This window comes from Micropterus dolomieu, linkage group LG06 (genome assembly GCF_021292245.1).
Source record: "Micropterus dolomieu isolate WLL.071019.BEF.003 ecotype Adirondacks linkage group LG06, ASM2129224v1, whole genome shotgun sequence".
Taxonomy (NCBI): domain Eukaryota; kingdom Metazoa; phylum Chordata; class Actinopteri; order Centrarchiformes; family Centrarchidae; genus Micropterus; species Micropterus dolomieu.
The window spans coordinates 12,464,191-12,489,794 of NC_060155.1; the positions used below are offsets into that span (position 1 = coordinate 12,464,191).

The following is a 25,604-nucleotide window of genomic DNA, read 5'->3' on the forward strand; positions in this document are numbered from 1 at the left end:
TGGATGGAGATGTGGATGTTTTACATGTGTCCTTAATATCACACATACAAGCAAAAGCAATTTTTTATTCAAATAGGACAGCAACTAAATTTACATTTACATTTACTTATTTGGCAGACGCTTTTATCCAAAGTGACTTACATTTGAGGAACAGCATACAAGCATTAACAGAGCATCAACAACTGACAAGACATACTAGTAAGGGCAGCAATAAACACTAGTAATAGCTAATAGCATGTATGGCATCAATGGGGTAAATACCTAGCGAAAGAAGTAAAAGTTAAAAAAGTGCAATCAATGCAAGAGAATTGTAAGGGGATAGAAGAAGAAGGGCACAGGAAGTGCATGTTAGGGGTTAGAGGTGTTAAAAGAAGTTAGAGAGTGATGCCCCTGCTCTGATGGCATGTGGTAGCTCGTTCCACTATCGTGGTGTCACAAGTAATGATTACTTTCATTATTTTCTTGATTAATCCATTTATAAAATGTCATAAAACAGTAAAATTAAAAATGTTTAAGATTTTCTGTGTTTTGTTTGGAAAAAAACCCAGTGAAGCTGGACCCATATTCTTTTTTTGCTTCGATCATTAGTCAATTGATCGATGAGTCCACTGACAGAAAATTATTCTGCAAATATTTTAATAATTGTTTAAATGTCTTATCAATCTGCAGATACAACAAGAAATCCTCGACCTGGAGAAGAGAATGGCAAAGGTACTGCTTGTTCCTCTTCTTTCACGAGCACTGTTACAGTAAATAACCTTTGTAGCTTTCTTTATCTGTATTCCCTATGTCTCCTTTCTCTGGTTTCAGATTACCATTATGTCACACGGGAGGTGATGCAAATGGGTATTGACAAAGGCGATTTCATTGAGAACGCAGAGTTTTCTGGGAACATGTACGGGACAAGTAAAGCTGCTGTGCAAGATGTCCAGGCAAAGAACCTCATCTGTATACTTGACATTGACATGCAGGGTGTGAGGAACATCAAAACGACGGACCTCAATCCAATCTACATCTCTATCCAGCCACCCTCCATGGCTGTCCTGGTAAGCAAAGAAGGAAATGCACTTTTAATTTAATTTATGCCCTGCACACACGTCTGGAGGTTCCTATTTTCCCGTGAGAGAGAAGATCCTGGGTGTCGTACAGGCTTTGGACGCTCAGAATATTTCTGAAAACTTTCTTTACATCAAAGCATTTTGTGGATTTGTATTCTTTTAGGAAAAACGTTTAAGAGACAGAAAAACCGAGTCAGAGGAGAACCTCCAGAAGCGTTTACGTGCAGCCATGGTGGACATGCAGTTTAGTGAGTATTTATTATTTGTTTGAAAAAATTTAACCACATAAACTTCATAAACACAACTTTGAACATAAGTATATCTCCTTCTAGGTAAAGAACCTGGTGTATTTGATGCCGTAATCGTCAATGATAATTTGGAAGATGCTTATGGGCAGTTAAAAAATGCCCTTCTGGAGGTGAGTTAACTCATGTAGAACACAGTCCTTGACTTTAGATAATCAACACACATAATGTACCAGAGTTTACCACAGTCTATATATAAGTTTACATTGTCCTCTTCTTTCTTGGATTCGGTGGAGTTTATACTACGCTACGTTTGCCTTACACACTGGTGAGGCCTCATCCTAAAATCCTTTTCTCATGGAACGTTAAAACTGTAAATACTAACAATAAAGATTATATCTAATTTCTGTCTTGACTGTCCAAGAATGTAAGAATCCAAACAGGATTATGTTAGCTAATAGTATGATCTTATATTTTGGCTAACTAGCTCTACATGGCAATACAAGAACATTGCTGTTTCTTTATTTCCATGTCCCCTTCATGAATTGTCAATGAGGATGAGGATAATTCTTTGCCCGAGGCATGTAACTTTAGCACAACTAGTACATTAAGGATTTTCAAACAACTCATGTAGCTAACTTTTGCTTAATTCGCTAGCTTAGTTAGCTACAGCTGATAAAATTGACAGTCCCCCACTAAAAGTGAGATGACTGCTTTTTTCCACTTCTGTCTGAAATCAAGTACCAACTGGCTCAAAATTTCATGTACATTTTTAGGGGTTGATCTGCCCCCCTTATTATAAATTGCATATGTGGTATGCAAGGGAAAAGCATGACAGGCATAGCAACAGTATTTAGGAGTGGCGGGGCTTAGCTTCACTTCATTTTAGCATGTCACAGATATACACGAAGTTGTCTTCAAAGCAACTGACACGAGAATCTTGCAAAAAGCAAATTCAACTGTGCCATCTGGCTTTGAATTTCTTAGTCCATTGTTGTAGATTTGTTTGTATTTCCTGCCCAACATGACCTACTCGTATTGGGAGCATAAAAAAATATTTCTTTTCCTTCTCTAGGAAATTACTAAGGTCAAGAAAGTCAACATGTCTTCGTAAGACACAGCAGCAGTCTGCCTCGTTTGTTTGGTCCCATCCAGCCACTCCTCACAAAACCACAGACCTCCATTCCAGTCGTGAACATTCCCTCAGATGGTGGTCTATGAATACGTACAGTAGGGTTTACCGAATTATACATTACATAATGTAAAGTGGAACATTTTTTTAACTATCGGGAAGCGCTTTCCATGTTTTTATTTTGATTTGTATGAAGAAAAAATACTCCAATAATGCTTACTTGATGTTCTGTTGGGTTTACTAAACACAGATACCACTTCCAGCAATGTTATATCCTCCCCACCAACCTGGACTAAACAGAGAGTATTTTAAGGGTTTGAAAGAGTTTCTGGGTATCGTGTTGGTTGGAGGTAGGGAGTTATGCTACTCTTATAACTTGAGAGTTTTTTGTGCTGCCAGTCGCACTCTGTTGATGGGGAAACAGACCCATTGAAATGTACTGGAGACACAGACAGTGAGAGTTTGATGTCAGGACCCTGTGCTAACTCCATTAAAGTTTGGTCTGCTGGTTAACCATATGTGCTCTAGTTGGTAGAGGTAGAAAATGTTGCTTATAATATAGCTTTTTTATTTTTTTTTTATAACAGAACAATTTTACTTTTAGTTTTAAATTTGTAATACTTTTATATTGTGTAACTATCATTTTGTAGCTTAACTTGTCCAGTAAAATGACATTCAGTGGACTGTTTTGATTCCTAGCTAAAGGAGGGGGTTTTAACATTACAGGACAATTAAAGTTTTGGCATGTTTTTATATTACATTGCTTAGAATCAAGCATACAAATTTCCTTTTACTTGAAAACCGAGAATATTTATGACTCATCTGTAATTTGTATATTTTTTTTCTCCATAACAGTCAAGTTTTTTTTAATTTTAAAGTGTCCACTTATACAGTAATTAAATGTTACATCATACTCTCTGAGATGCATGCAGTTCTCTGGCTTTCCATTAACACTTAACCAGCTCTGTTAATAATGTGCATGTTGTGAAAAAAATGAAGTCCATTAAACGTCCAGCAGGAACACTGTCTGTTAAAACTTAATAAGTTACACTAAAATACTGAAAGAATTATTTGTATGTGTGCTATAAATAACAACTGTGAAAGAAACTGGCCATAGTTATTATTTGCAGTACATTTATTTAATTCAGATTAAACACAGAGTACTCAAACATCTTTCCCCTAACTACACATATATAGTACAAGCAATTCCAATCTGTTATTGCCTAAATGTTAATAAATAACATGATCCTTGTAACTAACTAAAATACCTTTTAAAAACAACACAACCACAAATCTTTAAGAGGCCAGTTACTGTATTCTAGTCACTTTTTAAATTGGATTGAGAAGGTAGTAAATTCTGTGAGCTCAAGTACTTTGCACAAACATCAAATATGAAATTACAGATCTGGTTGCTCCAGATGAACACATATGCTTTGGAAAAGCAAATACATGCAGTCACTCCTCTAAATATCTATTACTTGCATATCAATGTCTCTGTGATATCCTGTGTATTCACAGGAAATTGCACTGCATTAACATACACAAAATGTCTAAAAAGCAGAGTATATCATTCAGTTCACAATGGCAGAAACATGTTTTGCAATAATAAATTACGTAAATGCAGTCAAACACAGCTCAGATGTGAAACAGGTTGTCAGTTCACCGACCAAATGATTTTCTCGGAGAAGTGTCATAAGCTGCAAACCAATAAATCGTTCACAAACAACCAAAGTAGTAGAGAACTTCTGTTTGATTTTGCCAAACTGACTATAATTTGACCACACAGCTTTGATTAAACTCGACAATAGCCCATGTACCACAACGGTCACCAAAGTTCTGTTATGTAAAATGAATTTACATAATCAGTGTTGCATATTTAAATAAATGTATAGCAATACTGAAGTAGAAACATGTAGACATGACCTCATGACTAGTTCCAACATTTGCTGCTCCAGAAATCCAAGGCACTGCAAAAGGCATAATTTCTTAAAAGGTACAAAAGTAAAACCGAAAAAATATATATATCTAAATATACTATATAACTATTTGTTTATGTATATAGCAAGAGTCTGCCTGGATGAGTTAATATTGATGGGTCAAGGTTCCTGATTGTGTGAAGGAAACATGATTTTGTTTTTAAAAATGTGTTCCTTTTTTTTTTTCCAACTCAATAACAGTCGTTGAAATTGTTCATCAGTAAAATGTCAAACCTTAATTTCTTGGTTTCTGTCCACTGTTTGGGACTGACTTACAGTGACATAGTTATAACTACATTTTCCAACTCGCCTCGTCTAAAGAGACCATCTGACTCTAACCACTTGGCAAGAAAAAGACTCAGAGCCTGTTTTCTGATGGGCAGCTTCAAAATGGAATGGTTTGTCAAATGCAGCAAATATACTTCAGGTTAGGATATGTCTTATGCATCATGTAAGTAGAAATGTCCCCATTTAAGACTAAGATGGTTTATGGTACCAAATTGCTACTACTGGTTCTGATAAAGGTTATCACTGATTTGAAGAGTGACTGGGTTGCCCACTGATGTGTAGCCGTAGGTCTGCGTTGACACTTTGGTTTTAAAGCTCTGTTGCCCACCCTCAACTCTCTGCACCTCTGAGCAGTATGAAGGCTTCACTTCCAGCTTTGCGTGGCTCACTTGGATGGGCACGTGCCTCTCCGTCCTGGACCGGGCTCCGCTGGCTTGGGGGACAGCAGATGAGAAAAGGCTGCTGGAGAGATGATCCCTGAAGCGACCGAAGAAGCCACTCCTCTGCCTTGGGACCACTACGGGCCGCCCCACGTTGAGGAGCACCGGCTGTCCCACTGTGGATCCGCCGATCTCCCTCTGGAGCACTGAGATCTCACAGGGCTTTTCTGCAGCAAGGTTGTGCATGCTGGAGGAGCCATAGGTTTCTCCTTCTTCTGGGACGTAGTCCTCCAAGTCTTCGAGGGTCAGGACTCGGGCTCCTTGGGTCAGAATCTGAGGCTCTGGCAGTCCGAATGAGTTACGATCATCATCTTCATCATCAGGTTCAAAGATGACAGTTTGTTGATCATCCAGGTCATCGCTGTCCTCTCCAGCTCCCGTAAGGACAGATGAGAGCTCATGTGGTTCTCCGGTGATTCCAGAGACAGAGTCAGAAGTAACATTGCTCTCCTCTTCATCCCAGGACGGCGGCTGGCTGCTGACATCTCCCTGCAGGGCCTGCTCCACCAGCTTGTTGTTGGAATTGTTAGCGTTTGGGTTTTCTGGTGGAGACCTTTTGGGTCTGGAGGGAGTGGCTGCACGATCAGACCCTGCAGGTGAGATGCCTCTCCTCCTGGGCAGCCTGGGGGATTTATTGACCTTATACTCGATGACCTCCTCTACCTCAACCCAACTGGGTTTGCTCTCCATTGCTCTGGCTTCAGCACGGTCGGGTTCAGTGACGTAGAGGGTTGGGATGGTGGTCTTTCTTGAAGTGGGCATCCTCCTCGGCCTGGCTGCAGGGGGCTCTGGGGTGGAGGTCTCCGAGCGGTGGGCTCCAACAACAGTCAGGCCAGGGGACCTGTGCCTCCTCATACGTGGGTTCTTCACCACAGTGGTTATAGTCTCCTCACTGGCATGAAGAGAAAAATACAACAGACATTATTAGAGACTTTCTGTACAAAATGCCAGGCTGCATGCAGTTTTCACTCTGTTGATTAAAGCTGGTGAGCGTACACCGCCGCTCATGAGCCAGTACAAATGACACAGGGCTATGTAACTAAATAGGAAAAGCTGACTCCTCAAAAACTAGACAGGAAAGTTTGACATCAAGTCAGCGCTTCCCACCATAAGCTTGCATGCTGTGTGTCGGTACAGTAAGAAGTGTTGGACTCAAATATAAATGCTGAGTGAGCAGCTGCAGTAATAAAGTTGGCGGTTAAAGATGACAGCACCCTGGTGAGGACAGCCCATCCTTTCATCATCCTTGTGATAGAATCCTTTGCACTCGGGCTTTAAGTAGTTCCCAACAATTCATACATGGGCAACAGAGAGAAGCACACACATACAAAAAATTGCCATTTTAGCAATGCAATATCTACACAGCAGGGCCAAAAATACAACATTCAGTGCATATGTCTGACAAAGCCAGCAACTGCAGAGGATCCTGAAACAAATACCCTTGAAGATTCTTGATGTTGACAAAGGATCAGTTAGATATGAAGCATTTTTTTAATAGTCTAGGTAACATTTCTTGCTGAAGTTATGAAGACATGAAATGCACAGAGGAATTGTCTACAGAATGATCTGATGTCCAACCAGGAAACATGCTTCAGACACAAGGATAATTTTAGCCAGTTCACACTTACATGATGATGGTTTTCTTTGGTATTCTAGTCTCCTGCTCAGTAACTACAGGGGGAAGCAGAATGAAGGAGATTTAATAAACCAAATAAGACTCTTACATCTAGAGTATGAGATGCATCTTTAAATGTATATTTAAATCTGCATTAATAACATTATTATTATGGAAAAAAGTGCACATTATTCAGAGTCTCCTTTTGTAAGGACAAAGTCAGTGTTCCTACCTTCAATAGTGATGGCCTGCTCACCAGTGCGAGCCAAAGCAGAGGGTGGAACTAAATCCGCAGCACACTTGGCACTGCCCAGACGGTTGGACAACTGGCAAAAGCAGGGAATATATTTTTAGAGTCCTAAAGATGACTTATAGTTGTTAACTGATTGACTTAGAGTCAGCTCTTGGATGCAAACACAATCATAAAGCTGAATTAAAGTGATTGATTGGTTATTCTGCACAGAATTTATACGCACAAGCAGTGTTTATGTTTTCCCTCCTCGACATATTAGTTTAAATAACACTATGATAAAGTTGTGATTAAAGTATGATCTTTTATTGTTGACCAACCTCACACTCATAGTGTCCCAGGTCTCTCTCTGTCAGGTTCTTTATTACTAAGACCAGAACCCCACTACGGAGCTCGCTGTAGGTCTGATACTTTTCCTGGTCAGTCAGCAGCCTGCCATCTTTGAACCACCTTCACCAAAAACAGGGAAACAGCCAGAGGTTAATGCACAGCACAGGGCAAAAGAAGTTTCAAAGGAACTCTTGAATTTAATCACAGTGTTCTACAAATTTCATTAACGTATGCATACCTGATCTTGGGGCTTGGGGCGCTCTGCATGACACAGGTGAACTGAGCGTCCTCACCGGCGACAAACGTAGCATTCCTCATTTTATTCACAAAACGAGGAGGCACTTCAAGAAATATGTCAAAATATTATACATGTTTAAACCATACACTGTATATAAAGATGGATGGCATGACAGCTCCCCAAAAGTTAAAGCAAAACATCCTGGTCGCCCCCTGGTGGCTGGCTGCAATATTGTTCCCCGATGTAAGTGAATAGGACATGGGCAAAACTGACACATCAAATCCAAGTACATGTCAATTAAATGTATTCTAAAGATGGTTTCTGTCATTTTAGAAAGTTTTTATCATGCTTCAATTACATTTTAGAGCCAATTCATAACTTTACTTTTAACCATACTGTTTGTAGTATTATTTACAGAGACGCAACAGTTCCAACCATGAGCAAGCACTAGACAACAGTGGCAAGGAAAAACTCCCTTTTAACAGGTAGAAACCTTAAGCAGAACCTAGACTCAGAAAGTGATGTATGATCAATATATAAAAAGGGGATTTCACATCATGATTGACAGCTGAGCCCTGCTCGCAATTGAGTGGGCAGGGTGTATGGGCGGGACCTTGATATGGCAGCTCCAACCCCTATCACGCAAGCGCAAGAAAGCATGTCCTGGATATTTTGGCCTCATTTTGTATAGCTGGAGGTAGGGGAGATGTGTTGTCCACCTTTGTATACAGTCTGGTTTAAATACTATAGAGGTTCATGAGCATAGTAAAAATACTAAATACTGTGCTGTAGCGATCTCTGAAAAAGCTAAATTGTTAACATAATAAATGCTTCACAAAATCTATTACTGAATTCCAAAAACTTTTTAAATATAAATTAAATATTCAGGTATTTTAGGACTCTATATGCCACTTACCCTGAACAGTTATCTTGCCGAGTGTGCTGGCACTGCCAGCTGGGCTTGTGGCAAAGCACATGTACTGGCCAGAATCATCCGCTGTCATGTTATCCAAGATCAGTGTGCAGGAACCATCAGGGTCCTCAATGATGATGTGATGAGGATCTGCCTCCACAGTACGTCCATCTACATTCAGCAAATAAACCAATGTACTGATCAAACACATGTGACCTCAGATACTGTTTGTATACAGAAGTTAGTCTGTCACTCAGCAGTTACGGGCACACATCATAACTCACCATTAGTCTATATACTGTCTGCCTATAAAATGTGGTGCAAATGACGTACCCTTGTACCAAGTAATTGCAGGTTTGGGTACTCCAGTGGCTTTGCAGGCCAGCTTAACAGTCTGTCCCAGCTCTGCTGTGCAGTTTGCCAGGATTTCATCAAAGTCAGGAGGGCCTGTAAAAGGAGATTAATCATGGAAGGTTATGTTTGAAAGTGGTGATGAACAAGAGTACAATACAGAAAAAAAGTTAGACTGTGTGTGTTCTGCTTACTCCAGGCAGGCATGCTGTATCGCTGCTGCAGTTCTCTGAGGTCTCTCAGCCACGAGTTCTTGATGGTAACAGTTCGGGCCTGCAAGGTGTATTTCCTCACAGAGTCCTCACGTTCATGCCAGATCTCAAAGGCACGGTCATCACCCTCAACTGTCTCATTTACATCAATGTTATTCAGCTGCAACAGGATGAAGAATACAGAAAACACAGTTCAGGGTGCTGGTCAGGAAAGATTAGACAGTAAGTAAGTCTTAAAAGTCTTACCTTCATCATGTTCTTAAAGACATATGCTTGTGTATCAGTGTTGCTGTCTCTCTTGGGTTTGCAGATTATACAGTAGTTCTTAAACAGGAAGACATGGCGATGGTGACCTCTAGAGGATGTCCTAATTCCTGGAGCCCCTTCCCACACTTGGAAAGGTCCCTGGTTTCAAAAGAAAAGAAAAATCATACAATACATAAACATCAAACAAACTCATTCATGCCTCGGATCGCTGTACTAGTCTGGAATGCAACAGTAACTCTATCTACCTGTCTTATTGGCTCTCCTAATACTTCCAGTGTGGCTGGATAGTTCTCGATCATGGAGACGTGGTGGGTATTCTCAGAGCGCTGAGGGAGTGCAGATACCATGGCATACGCTTCTTCCAGTAGGCAGCAGTTCTGACCATTTCTTGCCTTGTTTCGAATGAGCTCCTGAAGATGTTGGGGATGAGATTTCAATAAAACTGCCTTAAACATGAAAGTGAAGTATTCCTATGTATAATGCAGAGAACTGAACTGCACAAGAGTTCTTTCATATTGTGCGTCAACGATTTCACCTTGAGGACGGCCTTGTACTTCTGAATCCTCTCCAGTGGTTGTTGGAGGCAGGCATTGATGCTGCGTACAGGGGGGTCTGCAGGGTCTGCACTGGCTTGCTCTTTCTCAATGTACTCCTACAATGTAATGAAAGGGAGAATTTTAAAATTCAAATGATTATACTGATGCAGAGTCCCTTGGCAGTCGCACTAATGAATACAAAAGTAAGTTACCAATGAAATTACAGCTTTAACTAGGCTGGCAAAACAAATTACTTGCACACGGCATAATCCACAGTTCAGAAATAACAGCTCTGGTGTTACCTTGAAGAAGTGGTGGACGGCCTTGTCACTGACAACAGATTCAGCCTGACCTTGACCAACAAGATACTGGAGGTACTTCTCAAAGCCCTCCTTGTTCTTCAGGAAGCACATGGCTACATCATCGTCTGTCTCACAGTCGTTCAATTTTGGGAGGAATGCCCTAAAAACAATGATTGTGGGGAAATGAATGAATCGAAAATCTTACTGTAAATCTTACTCTCTTTTGTTATATTTTTCTGAAAGAAGAATATTCTCTGGGTATGGAATACATGTTCTTTACTTTCTTTTTTCAAAAATCTAACTAAAATGACAAGTTGTCAAAGAGGTTAGCTCACTTGTGGTGGAAGGACTTGATATCATCAATGTTCCTGAATATGGCATCCTTCTGGCTGCTGACATCAGGCGGTGCATCAGGGCTATCTGCATGCTTCAGGTGATGGGAGGTAAAGAAGTCTACCTCTTTTACAAACTCTGATTCACTACTTATCAGGTCTTGGATCAGTTGGCTAGGGACATGAAATAACAGTTGGTTATGATTGTCCTTTAGTTCCATTATTTGCTAAGTGGGTGCAGATATGCTTTACTTACAATAATTTCCTCTTGTATTCACCCTCAGACACCTCCTCTACACTGGTCTCTGGAAGGTCACCTGTATCAGCAGAGAGCTGAAAGAATACACATTTTTAATTACTTTATAAAAATGTTTAAAGGCCTCAAGAATTTAAAGTTTAGATGTTATGTTGGAGGATCATTAGCTGTAATTTTAAGACATACTTTGAGTTTCTTGTCAAGGTAGGCCGGTGAGACCCAGCCTTGGCGGGATGGTGTTGTTTTGGTGGGTTTAGTCCGGACTAACCATTTAAGTGGATGAGCCGAGTCCAAAACCTCAACATACTGTCCCACCTTTAGAGAGATGGATTCTTTGCATGCCATGGTGGGGTTGTAGTCGGCCGTTGCCACATAGATGTCAAACATCTGTTAAAAATATGAATACTAATGACAGCACATGTGGTTTCACAAAATGTCATAACATTTTAATGCAGGAAGCTGTGTATTCTTGTACAATCTTGGGTCTATGGACATTCCTACTTCTACTTTTAAAGGCTTACACTTTTCTCCTTATTTCTCAAATTATATTTTGTTATTGCTTACAAATACTAGCATTAGATCTCCTGCCTCTATTATCCAAGTTATAACAAGATCAAAGACCAGATAGGATAGGTATGAGCTTGTTGTGTGTAGTTAACTAATGTCAGGTTATTGCAAGTGAAATGTTTAAACTGTTGTGCACTGCTTTCATTTGGAGTCCTAGTTTTATTTTTAACTAAAGTAAAGAACAAATGTTTTATTTCAGGAATTGTTCTGTTATAGAGACGTTTGATTATGTTAATTAAATATAGTCTTAAAGGATAGATTCACATTTTTCATTCCCATATGAAACAAGTTTAGCTTGGTGTAATCACTGACCCTTTTGATATTGGCCATTAATGCACCCTTCCTAATACGTTTCCAACGCAAGATATGGGGGACAACATCTACAATCCTCATTCTGTGCAAAAATGTATTTCAAAGTTTATCTGACGTTAATACAGGACTTCAGTGGTCTGAGATCGCCAGATTATTTTAATTATGTTCCAAATTCTCACCATTTTTTGTTACAAAATTCCCTCGTTGCGTTACTCTGCCTCCACCAGTTCAGCACAGAAAAGTTGTCTAAGAAAACACACAGACTGAATCTCATACTAAAAGTACTGAAATTTTGCCCATTTACAAACTTAGACTGCTTAAGCCTCATTTTAGCTACATTTTTACTGAGGACTGTGGATTTTGTCCCCTATCATGCCCATTAGGGAGGGAGCTCTGAATGACCAGTAAGAACAGGTTAAATTAATTTCAATTCAATTCAATATTATTTATATAGTGCAAAATCACAACAATAGTTATCTCATAGTGCTTTTCATAAAAGAGCAGGTCTAGACCGTACTCTGTGATAATATTTACAGAAACCCAACAATTCCCACCAAGAACAAGCACTAGGCTTGCTAAATGATTCCACCATGGAAAAACTATTTCAATGAACATATATGGGAATGTAAATATGTTTTTAAGACAGACTAAAATGTGAAACCTTTATTGTATGTAAAGGCAATGTACCATAATACTGAGTCAACATACAAATAACTTAAATCGGAACACTGCAGGGATATTGTGCCATTCTGGTTAGTCTGTGTAACATTCAGGTCTTCACCAGATTATATAGTGTTACCTGATGTAGGGTGATTTCATCATATCTATGACCAATACAAACATTGAGGTTTATAGTAAATCAAACAATTCTGGACAACAACATATCACACTGCAAACACTCACCTCTCCCCTAGCATCCCCCTCATCAGACTCAGAGGAGGAGTCAGCAATGAGGGAGGGAGGATGCGAGCGACCGTGATGAGGTGATGGAGAAGGGGTCTTGGTCTCGTCATCACTGTCAACACCTGGTACGCGTAATGAAGCTGGGGCATCAAGGGCGGAGGGAGGCAATCAGAGGAAGACAGGTCAGTTGTGCAAATAATATTGGAGCGGATCTTTTAAACTGTTATTGTTATACACCACAAAAACAGGATGTTACAGCAAAGTAAGGAATTATCATACTGTACTTTGCTTGAGATGAAAAGAAATCGGCTTTTTTGGCTTGTATTTGGTGGCAGTTATTAGTACACACTCCACTCATTTTCATCAGAGCTTGTTTCAAGCCATAACTGACTCTCTGCTGGCATCTACTGGTGCTTTATTTACTTGGTAATGTTCCTCAAAACATTTAAATCATTACCCTCTTATATCATTTTATATTTGACTTCTAAATAATTACATATTTATTTTAGATAAAAAAAGAAAACCCACAACAATCACTTCATTCTAAATGCTTTGCTATGACTGTGTTAGTATTGTGACAACATGCAAAAAAGCTACAGTACTTTTTATTTGAGCTCTCCTTATACATGTCAGTCTGTGAGCATGTATTTTCGGCTATACGTTGGTGAGATGTCAGAGTCATTCAAAATCATTTTGAAATACATTTTCAAAACACAGGAGTGGTGATGCATAAGGAGGTATAAAGGGGCCACAGACAGCATGAAAAGGGAAAAGATGTTTTAACAATAATAATTCTGACAGAAATTAGTAGACTGATGTGACTGCACCTTATTATATAAAACATGTTTTGTATATTTATGTAAAAGGAAATGTAAATCAAAATTGTTTCCACATGTCATGTACCGAGCCATCTAATGCTATAAAAATACCTCAATGGGAAAATGTATATAGTGAAACTGATGTACTTGGGATACATACTGGTAGTTTTGGGCCAAGATTTCATCCACTGGAGCACTTCATGATTCTGTAAGCTGTCTGAATAACAAATTCATGATTGGATGAGCATGTAATTGGTTGGGTGGCTAAACTGATGGATGTAAAAGTGGTAAAGAAATTATTTATATATGGATCAATGAGAGGTTTTAAGTTATATACTCATGGATAAAGCAAAACATGCTGAAAAACAAGCACCAGAAGAGCAGAAAAGGACTTTGTCAAATTTGGTTTCAACCTCAAATCTATTGTATAGTGTATTTTAATTTAAGAATTGAAGTGCTAAAGGATTCCGATTAAACAACATGTTTCAACTGAATTCAACAAAACCTGACAAGGATTTATCAAAACACTTAAGAGAAGCACTTTATCCAGCATAACATGTGGATTATTGGTATGCATTCTGCCTCTTTAGCATGAGCAACTAGCAAAACCGTTAATGGCAAAATGCAGTAAAGGGACAGGCAAACTTCAGATTTTTATTTCAACCACAGATAACACCGGGTGATTTAAAAGATAGGGTCTCCTTCTGGATAGTGTCCACAACATTTAAATCCCTAGTATGTTATCTGGTCACAGTTAGCTTGCTGCATGTGTGATGGCGACGTAATTAATCATTTCACACTCAATAAAACAATTTGTGATTCTGTTTCATCCCATGTTAACACCAGGGTTAACCAGTGTTAGATATTAGTTGTACATGAAGGTTGAGTGTTTACTGTTTACAGATAGCCGATGTCCCACAGCTACCTAGCTTCCCAGCTAGCCTCTGTTTCTTCCTGTGTTGTTGTTTTTTTTGTCCATATTCTAAGCTAAAGGGGCTATCTACTACTTTACTGGACATTAAATTTGAACACCTAATTCAAGTTACCAAGCTAAAATAATTTATTCAACAACATATTCCATTACTTTAAGCCATTGCCTCACTGTCAAAGCTTCATGGGGGCTGCAGTCACATGCTAACAAATTGATTGCTTTATCTTGTTTAAACTAGACTTCAATAAGCCTGATTATGTTACTCTAAGCTTAGTTTTCGGTAAACACTTAAAATTTAATCAACTGTTTAGGTTAACTCAAGTGAGGCCTTTTTTTGCTTCCTTTCGGGAAGTCCCCCAGCACATATTCTAACATTGTTCAATATGTCTGATAGAAAGTACTGTGCTGTAACTAGAATTTCTTTGTAAATGAATGCATAGACAAAACAGTCAATAATATATACTTACCTTGGGTAATTTTTGCTGATACCATTTCAGTGATCTGGGAGGTGAGTTTCATGAGGAATTCCTCTGTACCTACTTCACCAAGGTAGGGTATTTTAGCCTCTTTAGACAAACAAAGAGGAAATAACATCATAAATAGCATAGTATTTATGACTACAAAGAAGTCATGTTACTATATAAATATCAAAAATTATTAGGGTATAAAATGATGTCTCACCTCTGCTGGCCTCACCTTCTGGAGAACTAACTGTAATTCCAAGAACCCTGAGGAGAAATAAATGTTCAATTTTGCTTTCACATATTTGCATTTATTTACTGTGCAGTATATGTGTGTCTTATTTATGTGCAATGTCATTATGAATCTCAAACCTTAAAGAAAGACTTACTCTGAAGCTTTGGTCTCTTTCTTTTGTTGTGGTGCTGGGGGAGGAGGGGCACATTTATACAGTTATAATCAAACCTGACACAAAGCATCAATAACATCAACAACTTCTATATAAAATTCCTGGATGACTTTGCTTTCCTTACTGTCATCGACCTCGAGGTGAGCAGTGCAGATGGACTGTCCTGCCCTATTTGTAGCAATACAGGTGTAGGCCCCAGTGTATTCTGTGCCCACGTCCATCAAGATGAGGCTGTGTTGGCACCCTGAGCTTGCTATTTTGTATCCCTTGGTATCTGGCTTGATCCATAGGACATCTTCCATTGATTCCTCCTTTAGCCAGGAGACCATAGGAGTGGGAGACCCTGAAAAAGTAATAAGTAATAATAATTATTAATATAATATAATTATATATATATATATATAAAAACAGGAAAAATCCCATTGAGACACAGTCTCTTTTACAAAGGAGTCCTATATAGCACAAGTAAAACACAATTTTTCAACCATGAGTTGAAAAACAATACATTATGTAAATTTAAATACAATACAAATTTACACAAAGTTTACAAGATATTTACATTCAATACAAAAATTCAATGAATTTAAAAATGTAAAACAAACAAAATTGTCAAACAGACTAAATGTAGAGATCTACCTATCGTTAATTAAAAACAAGTGCATAATAATAATAATAAATATAGCCGCAAGTGGCGATTCGCGGGTTCATACCTTTTTTCGCAATATCGGCATCATAAAAATTTCACACATACGGTTGAATATTGTTATGAAACACATTCTGAAAGTTTTGTAACGATTGGTCAAGCATTTTCTGATCTATGGCTCGATTTGTTTCATTCCACATCCAATTATTATGCATTTATAGCGCCCCCTAGTGTTCGATTTGAATGGGACTTTCAGGGTATCCTGCAAGTTTTGTGTTGATTGGACAAACAATTTGTATTTTGTAGCCTGATTTGCGTTTTATCCCCTAAAGTTTGTTTGCATTTATAGCGCCCCCGGTTGTTCGATTTGAATGAAACTTTCAGGGCATGTTTCAGTTACTTATGAGGACATATCCTGGAAGATTTGTGATGATTGGAGAATGAATATGGGATTTATAGTGTAATTTGTGTAATGCTAAGCACCTGTCTTGCACTTGAAGCGCCCCCTAGTGAAGGATGTACATCAAACTGTTCAGGTATATCCTGTGAGTTTTGTGATGATTGGCCCTACGGTTGCTGATTTGTGGTCATTCATGTCCAGAGCCACGCCCCTTTCAAAGTTCATTGGGCCATATCTTGAAAAGTAATTGAGATATCGACATGCTTTATACAACTTTTAATAGGCTTGATCCAAAGATGATTCACTGAAAATTTGGTGGCAATCGGAGTTACGATCTAGGAGGAAATGTCAAAAATGTGATTTTCAAAAAATTCAAAATGGCGGAAAAAAACTCTTGGCGGACCTTAATAGTCCTTGAGCCTTTTTTGTAGAGCACATTGAGCTGCACCTGTGTGAGAAATTTTAAGTTAATCAGACCGCTACGCGGTATGAACCCTAATAAATAAGTAATTTTTAACAGAAGATGAAAGGCACTTTCTCCAGATGACTTCAGGTGTTTAAGGATGTTAAAACAATCACACTGTAAAGTAAACAAACCTTCTACTCTGACAGACAGAGTGATGCTGGCTCCTTGTTTCACCTTCCTGTTGCTGAACCTTTCAAGGAAGCGGGGTGGTACCAGGGGCTCTTTGGGGTCTGTAAAAATATAGTGTAAAACAGAAGCACAGTCACTTATAACATACTATTCTATCTACTAAAGTCATTTTTGTAGGTTATCTGTCAAATTACCTCTTTTATCTTGTGGCATAATCTCCCCTGGATCTGTTGCAAAATAAAGTTGTATAAAATAAAAATGTATCTGTAAACATCTGCAATTTTTAAGCTCAAAGTAATGTAAAATACAACAATTCATGCCTTTTTTGCATAGGCAACTATTAAGGCATTTGCACACATACTCAGAACTATCAGTCGGGCGGACGAGTAAGCAGAACCAGCTACATTGCTGATGTAAGCAGAGTACTCCCCCATATCCTCTCTCTTCACCCGCAGGATGTCCAAGCCATGAAAGTCTCTCTCTGAGTGCAACAGAATCCTTTCTGAAGGTCGCAGAGGGTGGCCATCTTTGAACCAGTATACTCTGGGTTTGGGGAAACCTGGAATTTTAACTTAACTTTAGTCATAGGAACTTGTCTATGAGTTGACTTCATTTATAAGACAGTTACAATCAGCTGTTATGTGGTTAATAAACTTACCCTTTACTTTGAGCTTCATCTTAGCAATAGGTGAACCTGGACTGACATGAACATCACGAAGCTCCTCCACAACTTGTGGTAGCTGATCATCTTCGGCTACAGACTCAAATGTCTCAGTTTCCCTGCACGAGGAAAGCAGAGCAGTCCACCTCAACAATGCAGTTTTTAAAAACAATCTTATAAAATATATGCAATATATTTTAAAACACCCAAAAACAATATTCATAGTAAGTTCACCTGGACATGTAGCCCTTGGCACTGACATAGGAAGATGTCTCAGTGGCATCAGCAGCAGTGTCATAATCAGAGCTGCAAGACACTGATGGAAAATATGATGTACAGCATTATACAGTCATCAGTGAAATCAGGATGATTGTGTCATTTTGTTAGCCTTGTGAGAACCAGTTGAAGTTTTAGACTATGTCTACACTAAGCCCCATATATAGCAAAAATTCGATCTATGTTAACTTTTAAGGACACCGAGACCATTTTACATGCCTTCATCTCATCACGCCTGGATTATTGCAACAGCCTTTTCACTTGTTTAACACAAAAATCTACTGATCGACTCCAGACTGTCCAGAACTCAGCTGCCAGGCTTTTAACCAGAACAAATATGAAATATGACCACATTACTCCTATTTTAGCTTCATTACACTGGCTGCCAGTATGTTTTAGAATTGACTTTAAAATTTTATTGATCACTTTTAAAGCTCTTCATGGCCTCTCGCCCTGTTATATTTCTGAACTTTTAGTCCCATACACACCAGCACGTACCTTGAGATCCTCGGGCAGAGGTCTGTTGTCTGTTCCAGAGTCTCGACTGAAAACTAAAGGGGACAGAGCGTTTGCTGTCAGGGCCCCGAGGCTCTGGAACAGCCTGCCCGAGGAAATCAGGTCAGCTGAGTCAGTGAACTCTTTTAAGTCCCTTCTTAAAACATACTTTATAGGAGAGCCTTTCCCCGATCTTATTTGACTTTATTTTATCCCTTTTATTTTATTCTACTTTACTTATTTTATATTTATCTTAAACGTGTATTTTAGTCTTTTCAATGTTTTCTTGCTTTTATCTTGTATTGTTTTTGTATTATTGTCTTTTGGGTATTATTGTCTTTACTCTTGTTAAAGCACTTTGTAACTTGTTTTTGAAAAGTGCTCTACAAATAAAGATTATTATTATTATTATTAAGCCATCTAATTTTAGCTAGCATTTCCAGGATACTCTTACTTGATCAATCAGGTGTGTTCAATCCAATCAATTGCTTTTTTGTTGGAAATGTATTATTTTTGTAGATCTACTTTTCATACAATCATTACTTCAGTTTCAGTTATTCATTTCCTACATTTCCATGTGTTTCTGATCAACTCAAAAAGAATTCAATTTCAATAATTCATGTGTAGTGGGAGAGAGTGAAAGATGTGGATGTGGACAACGGTAAAAAGAAATTGAGATTTGTGAGTTGAGATGCGTATTGCCTATTGAGACTATTGCTGCAGTTTATGGAAAAATGGTGATATTTTGTATGGATTTTCCTTGTATTACTGCTAAATATAGATAAAAATGATAAATTTAAAGGACTGACAACACAATCCTGATATTTCTACTGTACAAGCTATAGCTGTGCTCAACATGTCAAACTCAAGATGTCAGATCGTGTACATTTTGGCCAATTTTCTACAAAAGAAAACTGTGCCACTGAACCAAAAAAATACAGACATACATATAAAGACATCACCAACAGCTGTTTTTAACAATGCTACCAGCTTTCAGGGCTGGTCTTCACTCAGAAGAAATGTAGTCAAGCCAAGGTACTCACAAGTAGTTGTAAAACAAACACGTGTGTGTGCATGTAATGTATGTTTACTTACTGTCAACCCTGAGTTCAGCCTTAGTGGCTGTGATGCCGCTGCTGTTCTCAGCTGTGCAACGATAGACACCCATGTCAGTGGGCAGCACAGTGGTAATGATGAGTTGGTGGCATCCCTCCTGGTCTTCATTGATCATGTAATGGTCATTCTCCTCCAGCAATTTGCCATCCTTATACCAGCGAATGGTGGGAGGGGGCTTGCCAATCACAACACAGTCAAAGCTGACTGGATAACCGTCTGGAACATCCTGACTTTGTAGCTCTGTCAAGAAGACTGGGGCAGCTGGGTAACAGGAGCAAATAATCCCAAATTCAAAAAGTAAAAATTACATAAAATATAAAATACATAAAATATTTGAGATATATAAATGTGCTGGTTGGACTTAAGTATCAAGAACAATAGTAAGCACATAACAGTACAGAAAGCTGAATGTGGAAAACATGGGACTTACATATCACATTATGCGCATCACTTTTATGTTGTAGATAAACATTCTTCAACAACTAAAGGATGTGCATATGTGTTTAAGTGAACATTTGAACAAGTGATCAAGTTAATTGTTCTAATCTGGTTGTCCTCCTTTGTATAATAAAGAAGACTGTACATGACATTGTCACAATATTGATGTTTTTAAAAGTTATCTATTGATGATTTGTATAAAACATTGTGTTATAATGATCCTAATAGCCTCTCATAGGTTTCTTACCCGGGGCTCCAGTCAGCAATGCAGGAGGCTGTCTATCTTGTGTGGGGGTCTGTGTGCCATCTTGTGTGTAGCCCATTTTTCTAATTCGCAGCTCCACTTTAAGAGGCCCTGCCTCCAAGATGGTGGTCTCCACTGGAACTCCATGGATTGTAAACATCTCCTGGAACCTTTTTGAGGCAACCTCAGCCTCTGCCCACGAGTCAAAGCGAATGTAGATGTAACTGTCATCCTCCCGGTAAGAGTGGGGATCTGGGGGACGCAGGTCACCTTCATCTGCGCTGACAAATGGTTCTTCCTCAACATCTGGTGGGAGACTAGTACGCAAGAGGCGACGGAGACGTCTGCTCGCCTGCCTCAGTGACTCATCCATTTCACTACCTGAAGAGCTCTCAGCCTCGCTGTCGGCACTGTAGCCTACAGTGAGAGGCCGTCGCCCAGATGATTCTCTCACCGTTCCTACTGTGACCTTAGCACTGTGAGAAGAGACTCCAAACTTGTTGGTGACCTCACAAGTGTAAACCCCAGTATCCTTTGTGGTGATGGCAGTGATGACCAGTGAGCAAGTACCATCATTGTAGATATCAATATGGTGGTGCTTTCCATCCGCCAGTGGTTCTCCATCCTTCAGCCACTGCACCTTATCAGGTTTACCTTCTGCTACACATTCAAGATGTATGGTGCCATTAGGTTCTTTGGTCTGATCTTTGAAGGTCTCTTTAAAGACAGGGCGCATGTCCTTTCGGGCTTTATAGCCCTTGAAAGCAGCTTGAATCTTAATGGCAGCCTCTCTGAGCTCAGGCTCATCCTCTTTACTGATCTCCATGATGTTAGTCTCCTCTGTAGACACCTGTTTTGCATCTGTCTGCTGAATTGTGGTTGCTTTCACTTCAGTCTGCTGCACTGTTCTCTGCTCTGCCATCTGGAAATGTGCGAAGAACCTCTCAGTGGTCAGAGTCTCTGTCTCATTGGCCGCTGTGACTGTCGACTTGCTGCTCTTCTTAAGGTACGATACAAGCGTTGAACCCCCAGAAACAGACTCATCCTCAGAGCTGGTGAACAAATTAGACTCTGTCTGCTTCTTAGACACAATGGCTTTCTCCTTCTCTCCTGATTTTATTTCCACTTTCTCTGATGCCTTCAGCTCCTTCTGTCCTGATTTGTTTTTACCACCTTTACCGTCCTCCTCAGGTTGTTCAGAGATAGAGTCAAGAGTAGGCTCTCGACTCATGCGCCGTTTCTTTGCCGATTCCTCCCAAAGCTCATGGACATCACCTTCTTCAGCAGCTTCTGGAGGCAGACTGGGCTGCCCCAGTATCTCAGTCTCTACCTGGTTTGCCTCTATGCCTATAACCACAGTGGAGTATTCAATGTTACTTTGTTGTTTTTAGCACAAAACCTATTTAACCGATGCTTATAAAACTCTACATATTGCAACTTAGCATGATGGACATTCATAAAGGCTTCAAGTAGAGGTGTGAACCACAGAAGAACTTGCAGGATAAATACAAACCTAACAAAGTCTGCATGGGTGCATCCGTGTAACAATGAGAAAACAAACATCATATAGTAGCCTAAAAAACTTCTAAATGTCTCTACACTGCTTCTATCATATAATCTGATAAAACACTGCAAATAAAGCTGTCTATATATGACAACAAAATAAATGTTATAGTTTAGTTTTTCAGTACACTATTTCATGAACTAAACCACACATCCACTCACCAAGCTGCACTGTCTGAGGCAACTCAACAGGCTCTCCAGTCCCAGCTCTGTTGATGGCTGCCACTCTAAACCTGTAGCCACTCCCTGAAATGAGATTTTCAACCACAAACTCCGTGTTGCACACAGGTTCAGAATGACATGGAAGCCAGAGGGCACTATCTACCAGCCGCATCTCCACCCTGTAGCCCAGAATGGGACTTCCTCCATCATGCAGAGGAGTGAACCAAGAGAGGGTGACAGAATGTTCAGTCTTACTGAGGACCTCTGGGTCCTCTGGAGGATCAGGTACAGCTGTTGGGATGGAAAGAAGCAGGAGTTAGATGCTTTTATGAACATCAAGAGCTACACAGATTGCAATGGTTATCTGTCATGTTTTCAGTAGTATCAAGACCACCTCTCCATCCTGTTACATGTAGAGTTGCAGGTAGAGAGATAGATCTAAAAACTAAATTCTTCAAAATAAAGATACAAAAAAGTGAAAGATAAGAAACGCTTTTTTTATCAAACACTTACTGATGATGGTGAGCTTGGCCAAAGAGAGAGCATCTCTAGCAGCAAATGTAATTTCCTGCTGTGGCAAAAGAGGTGCCTGTCTCAGGACAAGGCGATATGAACAGCCATCAGCCCTCATAGCCCAGAGGTCACTGGACTTGATCTCTACTCCATTAGCATACCAGGCTACTTCTGCCACAGGGACAGGCTCAGTTAGCTCAACACAAAACACAACCTTCTCTCCCACTGCAGCCACCTTGTCCTCAAGACCCTTCACAACGTCCAGCTGCCAGCCTTATGAGAGAAAATCCACAGAATCAAATATAAAACTTTGTCAGTTACAGTTATTTGTATTGTTTGAGTGTATAATTCAGGCAAGACAATGCTATGAAAACCACTTCAAAGTTCAAATGGACTCACCTTTGACCGAGAGTTGGGCAGATGTGGATGCTGTGCCAGCTCTGAAGCTCACAGTGCAACTGTCTTTAACATGCAACTCTTTCAGCAGGAGCAGATGCCGACGACCACTCTCAAATGACACAATCTCGGCATTAGGGGATTCCTTTACTGGTTTCCCATCAAGAAGCCATTGGCAATCCTTGCTCTCAGGACGAGACAGGGCACACTCAAACAGCGCCTCACCTCCATCAAAGGTTTCTACATTCTCCAGGCCCTGGACAATGTCAATGGATTTGACTGTAGAAAACAAATGGAAAAAGAAAGAACAATCAAAAATTATTTTAAGACGACTGCAGGAAGTCACTTAATTTTGGGATTTGTCAACAAATGGCACGAACTGTGGTGATCAGCAAGTGATCCGTTTAATTGGCCACATAACTGTGAGATATGAGGGAACAGAGGAGACTCCCTAAAGGTTGGTGCTATTTCCATGTGGAGGGAAGCTCACCTTCCACATGAAGTGAAGCAACCACGTAGGTTCCCCCTGCCTCACAGGAGTATGTGCCCCTGTCCTCAGCGGACACATGGCTAATGCACAAGCGAGCGACATTCCAGTCCTGCTCCACTACCACCCTTCGGCCATCAGGCTGCAAGGGCTGCCCGTCTTTCTTCCACTGAGCCTTGACCGGCCTTGAGTACTGGCAGATGAACTCAGCCGGTTGGTTTTCGACCACCCGAAGGTCCTCCATCTCGCTCACCACTTCAACTGTGGGATCTGAGGTTGGGGTCAGGTGTCATAGGGTCAGGGCTTGGCCATTAGATATAAGGATAAGTGCAGGGCATGCCGAATGACATATGGGCTTTATAACCCCTAAAAGCATGTTGAAGTGATGTTCACATGTGAGTGTATAGAAATTGTATGTGTAATGGTGCTGTATCTTAAAGTATATTTCACTATCCACTTCAACCACTGTATTGTCCTATGTGAGCTCTCAAAATGAACAACAGGGGTTCAGAAAGCCCAGCCGTCAAGGTTCAGGGTAATGGTCACAATCAAGCGCCAAGAACATTTGGCAGCTGATGAGCGAGGAAGGGTGGATAAGTGGAGTAACAAGGTAGGTGTAGGTGGTTAGCTGTTTTAGTGCTTGAAGGTTAGGGGCAGGGCTTAGTGGGATGGGATAGTGGATGTCAATGGAATGTGAGTATTCAACAGCAGCCGGCCTGCATGGATGGGTGGAGCAGCACTTTGCTAACACAACATTTCTGTTGTCAATAAACAATAAACAATAAAAGGTGGAAGAAACCTTAACATCACCAAAACCAACCCCACTGAATATCATCCACCATCTCCAATCATCAAATTTGTATTATACATCATTTACATCATCAAGGGACTCGTACACTTAGGGCTGCACATTTAACCACATAATAATCACGATCATGCCTTTGGCTCCTACCATCAAACTTGAACAGGTGCCACTTGACAGTTTAAGAGTACATGGTCTGAAACAACAACTTGAGGGATCCCACATCACAGCTGCACATTTCTAGCATTTTGTGATTACCTAATGTCTTCTTAACAAAACACAGTGGTGTCTGCAGGGCAGTCAAGAGCACTTTCACTACATAGTTAAAGGGGATTTACTCAAAATGTTTCTTTTTTAACAGAGGTTTTAAATGCATCTCTGAATTGCAGCTGACAACAAATGCAAATACTGACGATCTGCCAGTGACAGACAGTGCCAAATACGTCATTCACAATCCACAAATGTACCTCCAGTCTGTGACACTTTAAGAAAATACTTGGCCAAATAGAGCCAGAGATGCTATCATATGGAATCAAGCCAGTTTAGTGCAGTGTGTCTCCCCTTTAAGTTTTGGCAGATTCAATTTTGGATGGAAAGGCAGAGGGAATTCTGAATGGGTTGCGACATAGACTTGAATCTGGGATTGAAATGTAAGAGGTAATTTATACGAACCAAATGACAGTGGTTCATGTACATAGAACAGGAAAAAATAAAACAGCAGGGAGATGTCAGTGAAGCATTGCAGTGAAGCAGCAACACCTGGTTAGCTACCAGGACTGCTAGTCTCAAAAATAGAGACTGTGGACCAATCTCTTTTGTCAGATTAGTTCTGCCTGGGTGCAATCCCAGCCTTGAATTTGTTACATACACAACTTCTGCATAGAGAAAACAACCTCCAACAGACACAAAACAACATTTGTAATAGCATGTCATTTTCTGTTTAACGCTAGCAGACGTTAGCCATTAACAGTAGCAGATTTTTCCTAATTACATAAATGTAGAGCCATGGTTGTTGAGTGGTTGATGGGTATTTTAAGGGTACATTTGTGCACCTGCTATGTGTGCTAATAGTCATTGACTGTAGCTGGGCAATTTTACGGCACCTGGGCAGCAGACTTTCATTCACGCTCACATTCACACGTATGGACACATATTAGAGCCACCTGTTAACCTAACTTGCATGTCTTTGAACTGGTCCTACAGAGATGGAGAAAACATGCAAACTCCACAAAGAAAGGTTTGAACCCAGTGCTAACCACTGCACCACCAAGCTGCCAGTGAGTAGACATATTAAATCAATCCCATTCTCCTTCAGTATGTCCCATTGTATTTATATTTGTTTATATTTATATTAGAGCAAGCTTTACAATTCAACAGTAGAAAATTAGAGGGGCATTAGAGGTAGCTTTTAAAAGTGTTCAAGAGCTATAAAACTAGTATGTTCACAAAGATGGACCAATAGTAATAGATAATCAGGATCTTAAAAGTGAGAAACATAATCGTGATTATCATTGATTTATCATTTCAGCAGCCCAATATATGGCACATAGGAAGGATTCAGAGAGAATTTAGATAAGGAGCAGAAATAAAATGAGCCTAATTAATATTTTTTATTAAAATGAATCTGGCTAGTTTTAGATGTTTGGGCCTAGAATTTACTCTGGCCTGCTCTA

At 39.8% G+C, this 25,604-nt stretch overlaps 2 protein-coding genes across 34 annotated transcripts in view; one reads left to right on the forward strand and one right to left on the reverse strand.

Annotated features, from left to right (window-relative positions):
- The window catches only part of guk1a (guanylate kinase 1a), a 9,867-nt gene extending 5,706 nt beyond the window's left edge, over nucleotides 1-4,161 (forward strand). For 2 of the 5 annotated variants that reach the window (XM_046051771.1, XM_046051770.1), the window contains exons 5-9: nucleotides 1,014-1,046; nucleotides 1,222-1,306; nucleotides 1,391-1,476; nucleotides 1,600-1,631; nucleotides 2,379-4,161. In XM_046051771.1, the coding sequence (XP_045907727.1) occupies nucleotides 1,014-1,046; nucleotides 1,222-1,306; nucleotides 1,391-1,476; nucleotides 1,600-1,631; nucleotides 2,379-2,568 (426 nt within the window). In that variant the 3' untranslated portion in view covers nucleotides 2,569-4,161. Of the gene's footprint in view, nucleotides 1-583; nucleotides 712-810; nucleotides 1,047-1,221; nucleotides 1,307-1,390; nucleotides 1,477-1,599; nucleotides 1,632-2,378 lie in introns of those variants that run through there. The other 3 variants (XM_046051772.1, XM_046051773.1, XM_046051774.1) reach the window with 3 other exon arrangements.
- Nucleotides 4,162-4,543: 382 nt separating this feature from the next.
- Nucleotides 4,544-25,604, reverse strand: part of obscnb (obscurin, cytoskeletal calmodulin and titin-interacting RhoGEF b) — a 64,497-nt gene continuing 43,436 nt past the window's right edge. For 22 of the 29 annotated variants that reach the window (XM_046051764.1, XM_046051760.1, XM_046051759.1 and 19 more), the window contains 32 exons: nucleotides 23,133-23,399; nucleotides 22,646-22,921; nucleotides 22,247-22,519; nucleotides 21,734-22,024; nucleotides 20,012-21,355; nucleotides 19,306-19,587; nucleotides 17,674-17,755; nucleotides 17,437-17,558; nucleotides 17,140-17,337; nucleotides 16,973-17,005; nucleotides 16,781-16,879; nucleotides 15,265-15,483; nucleotides 15,123-15,156; nucleotides 14,954-15,000; nucleotides 14,740-14,838; nucleotides 13,502-13,558; nucleotides 12,524-12,663; nucleotides 10,928-11,128; nucleotides 10,742-10,818; nucleotides 10,489-10,659; nucleotides 10,154-10,313; nucleotides 9,851-9,967; nucleotides 9,561-9,725; nucleotides 9,295-9,453; nucleotides 9,031-9,208; nucleotides 8,819-8,932; nucleotides 8,489-8,656; nucleotides 7,573-7,675; nucleotides 7,325-7,454; nucleotides 6,987-7,080; nucleotides 6,768-6,810; nucleotides 4,544-6,031 (listed from right to left, as the gene is read on the reverse strand). In XM_046051764.1, the coding sequence (XP_045907720.1) occupies nucleotides 4,918-6,031; nucleotides 6,768-6,810; nucleotides 6,987-7,080; nucleotides 7,325-7,454; nucleotides 7,573-7,675; nucleotides 8,489-8,656; nucleotides 8,819-8,932; nucleotides 9,031-9,208; nucleotides 9,295-9,453; nucleotides 9,561-9,725; nucleotides 9,851-9,967; nucleotides 10,154-10,313; nucleotides 10,489-10,659; nucleotides 10,742-10,818; nucleotides 10,928-11,128; nucleotides 12,524-12,663; nucleotides 13,502-13,558; nucleotides 14,740-14,838; nucleotides 14,954-15,000; nucleotides 15,123-15,156; nucleotides 15,265-15,483; nucleotides 16,781-16,879; nucleotides 16,973-17,005; nucleotides 17,140-17,337; nucleotides 17,437-17,558; nucleotides 17,674-17,755; nucleotides 19,306-19,587; nucleotides 20,012-21,355; nucleotides 21,734-22,024; nucleotides 22,247-22,519; nucleotides 22,646-22,921; nucleotides 23,133-23,399 (6,857 nt within the window). In that variant the 3' untranslated portion in view covers nucleotides 4,544-4,917. Of the gene's footprint in view, nucleotides 6,032-6,767; nucleotides 6,811-6,986; nucleotides 7,081-7,324; nucleotides 7,455-7,572; nucleotides 7,676-8,488; nucleotides 8,657-8,818; nucleotides 8,933-9,030; nucleotides 9,209-9,294; nucleotides 9,454-9,560; nucleotides 9,726-9,850; nucleotides 9,968-10,153; nucleotides 10,314-10,488; nucleotides 10,660-10,741; nucleotides 10,819-10,927; nucleotides 11,129-12,523; nucleotides 12,664-13,501; nucleotides 13,559-14,739; nucleotides 14,839-14,953; nucleotides 15,001-15,122; nucleotides 15,157-15,264; nucleotides 15,484-16,276; nucleotides 16,419-16,780; nucleotides 16,880-16,972; nucleotides 17,006-17,139; nucleotides 17,338-17,436; nucleotides 17,559-17,673; nucleotides 17,756-19,305; nucleotides 19,588-20,011; nucleotides 21,356-21,733; nucleotides 22,025-22,246; nucleotides 22,520-22,645; nucleotides 22,922-23,132; nucleotides 23,400-25,604 lie in introns of those variants that run through there. The other 7 variants (XM_046051761.1, XM_046051753.1, XM_046051748.1 and 4 more) reach the window with 3 other exon arrangements.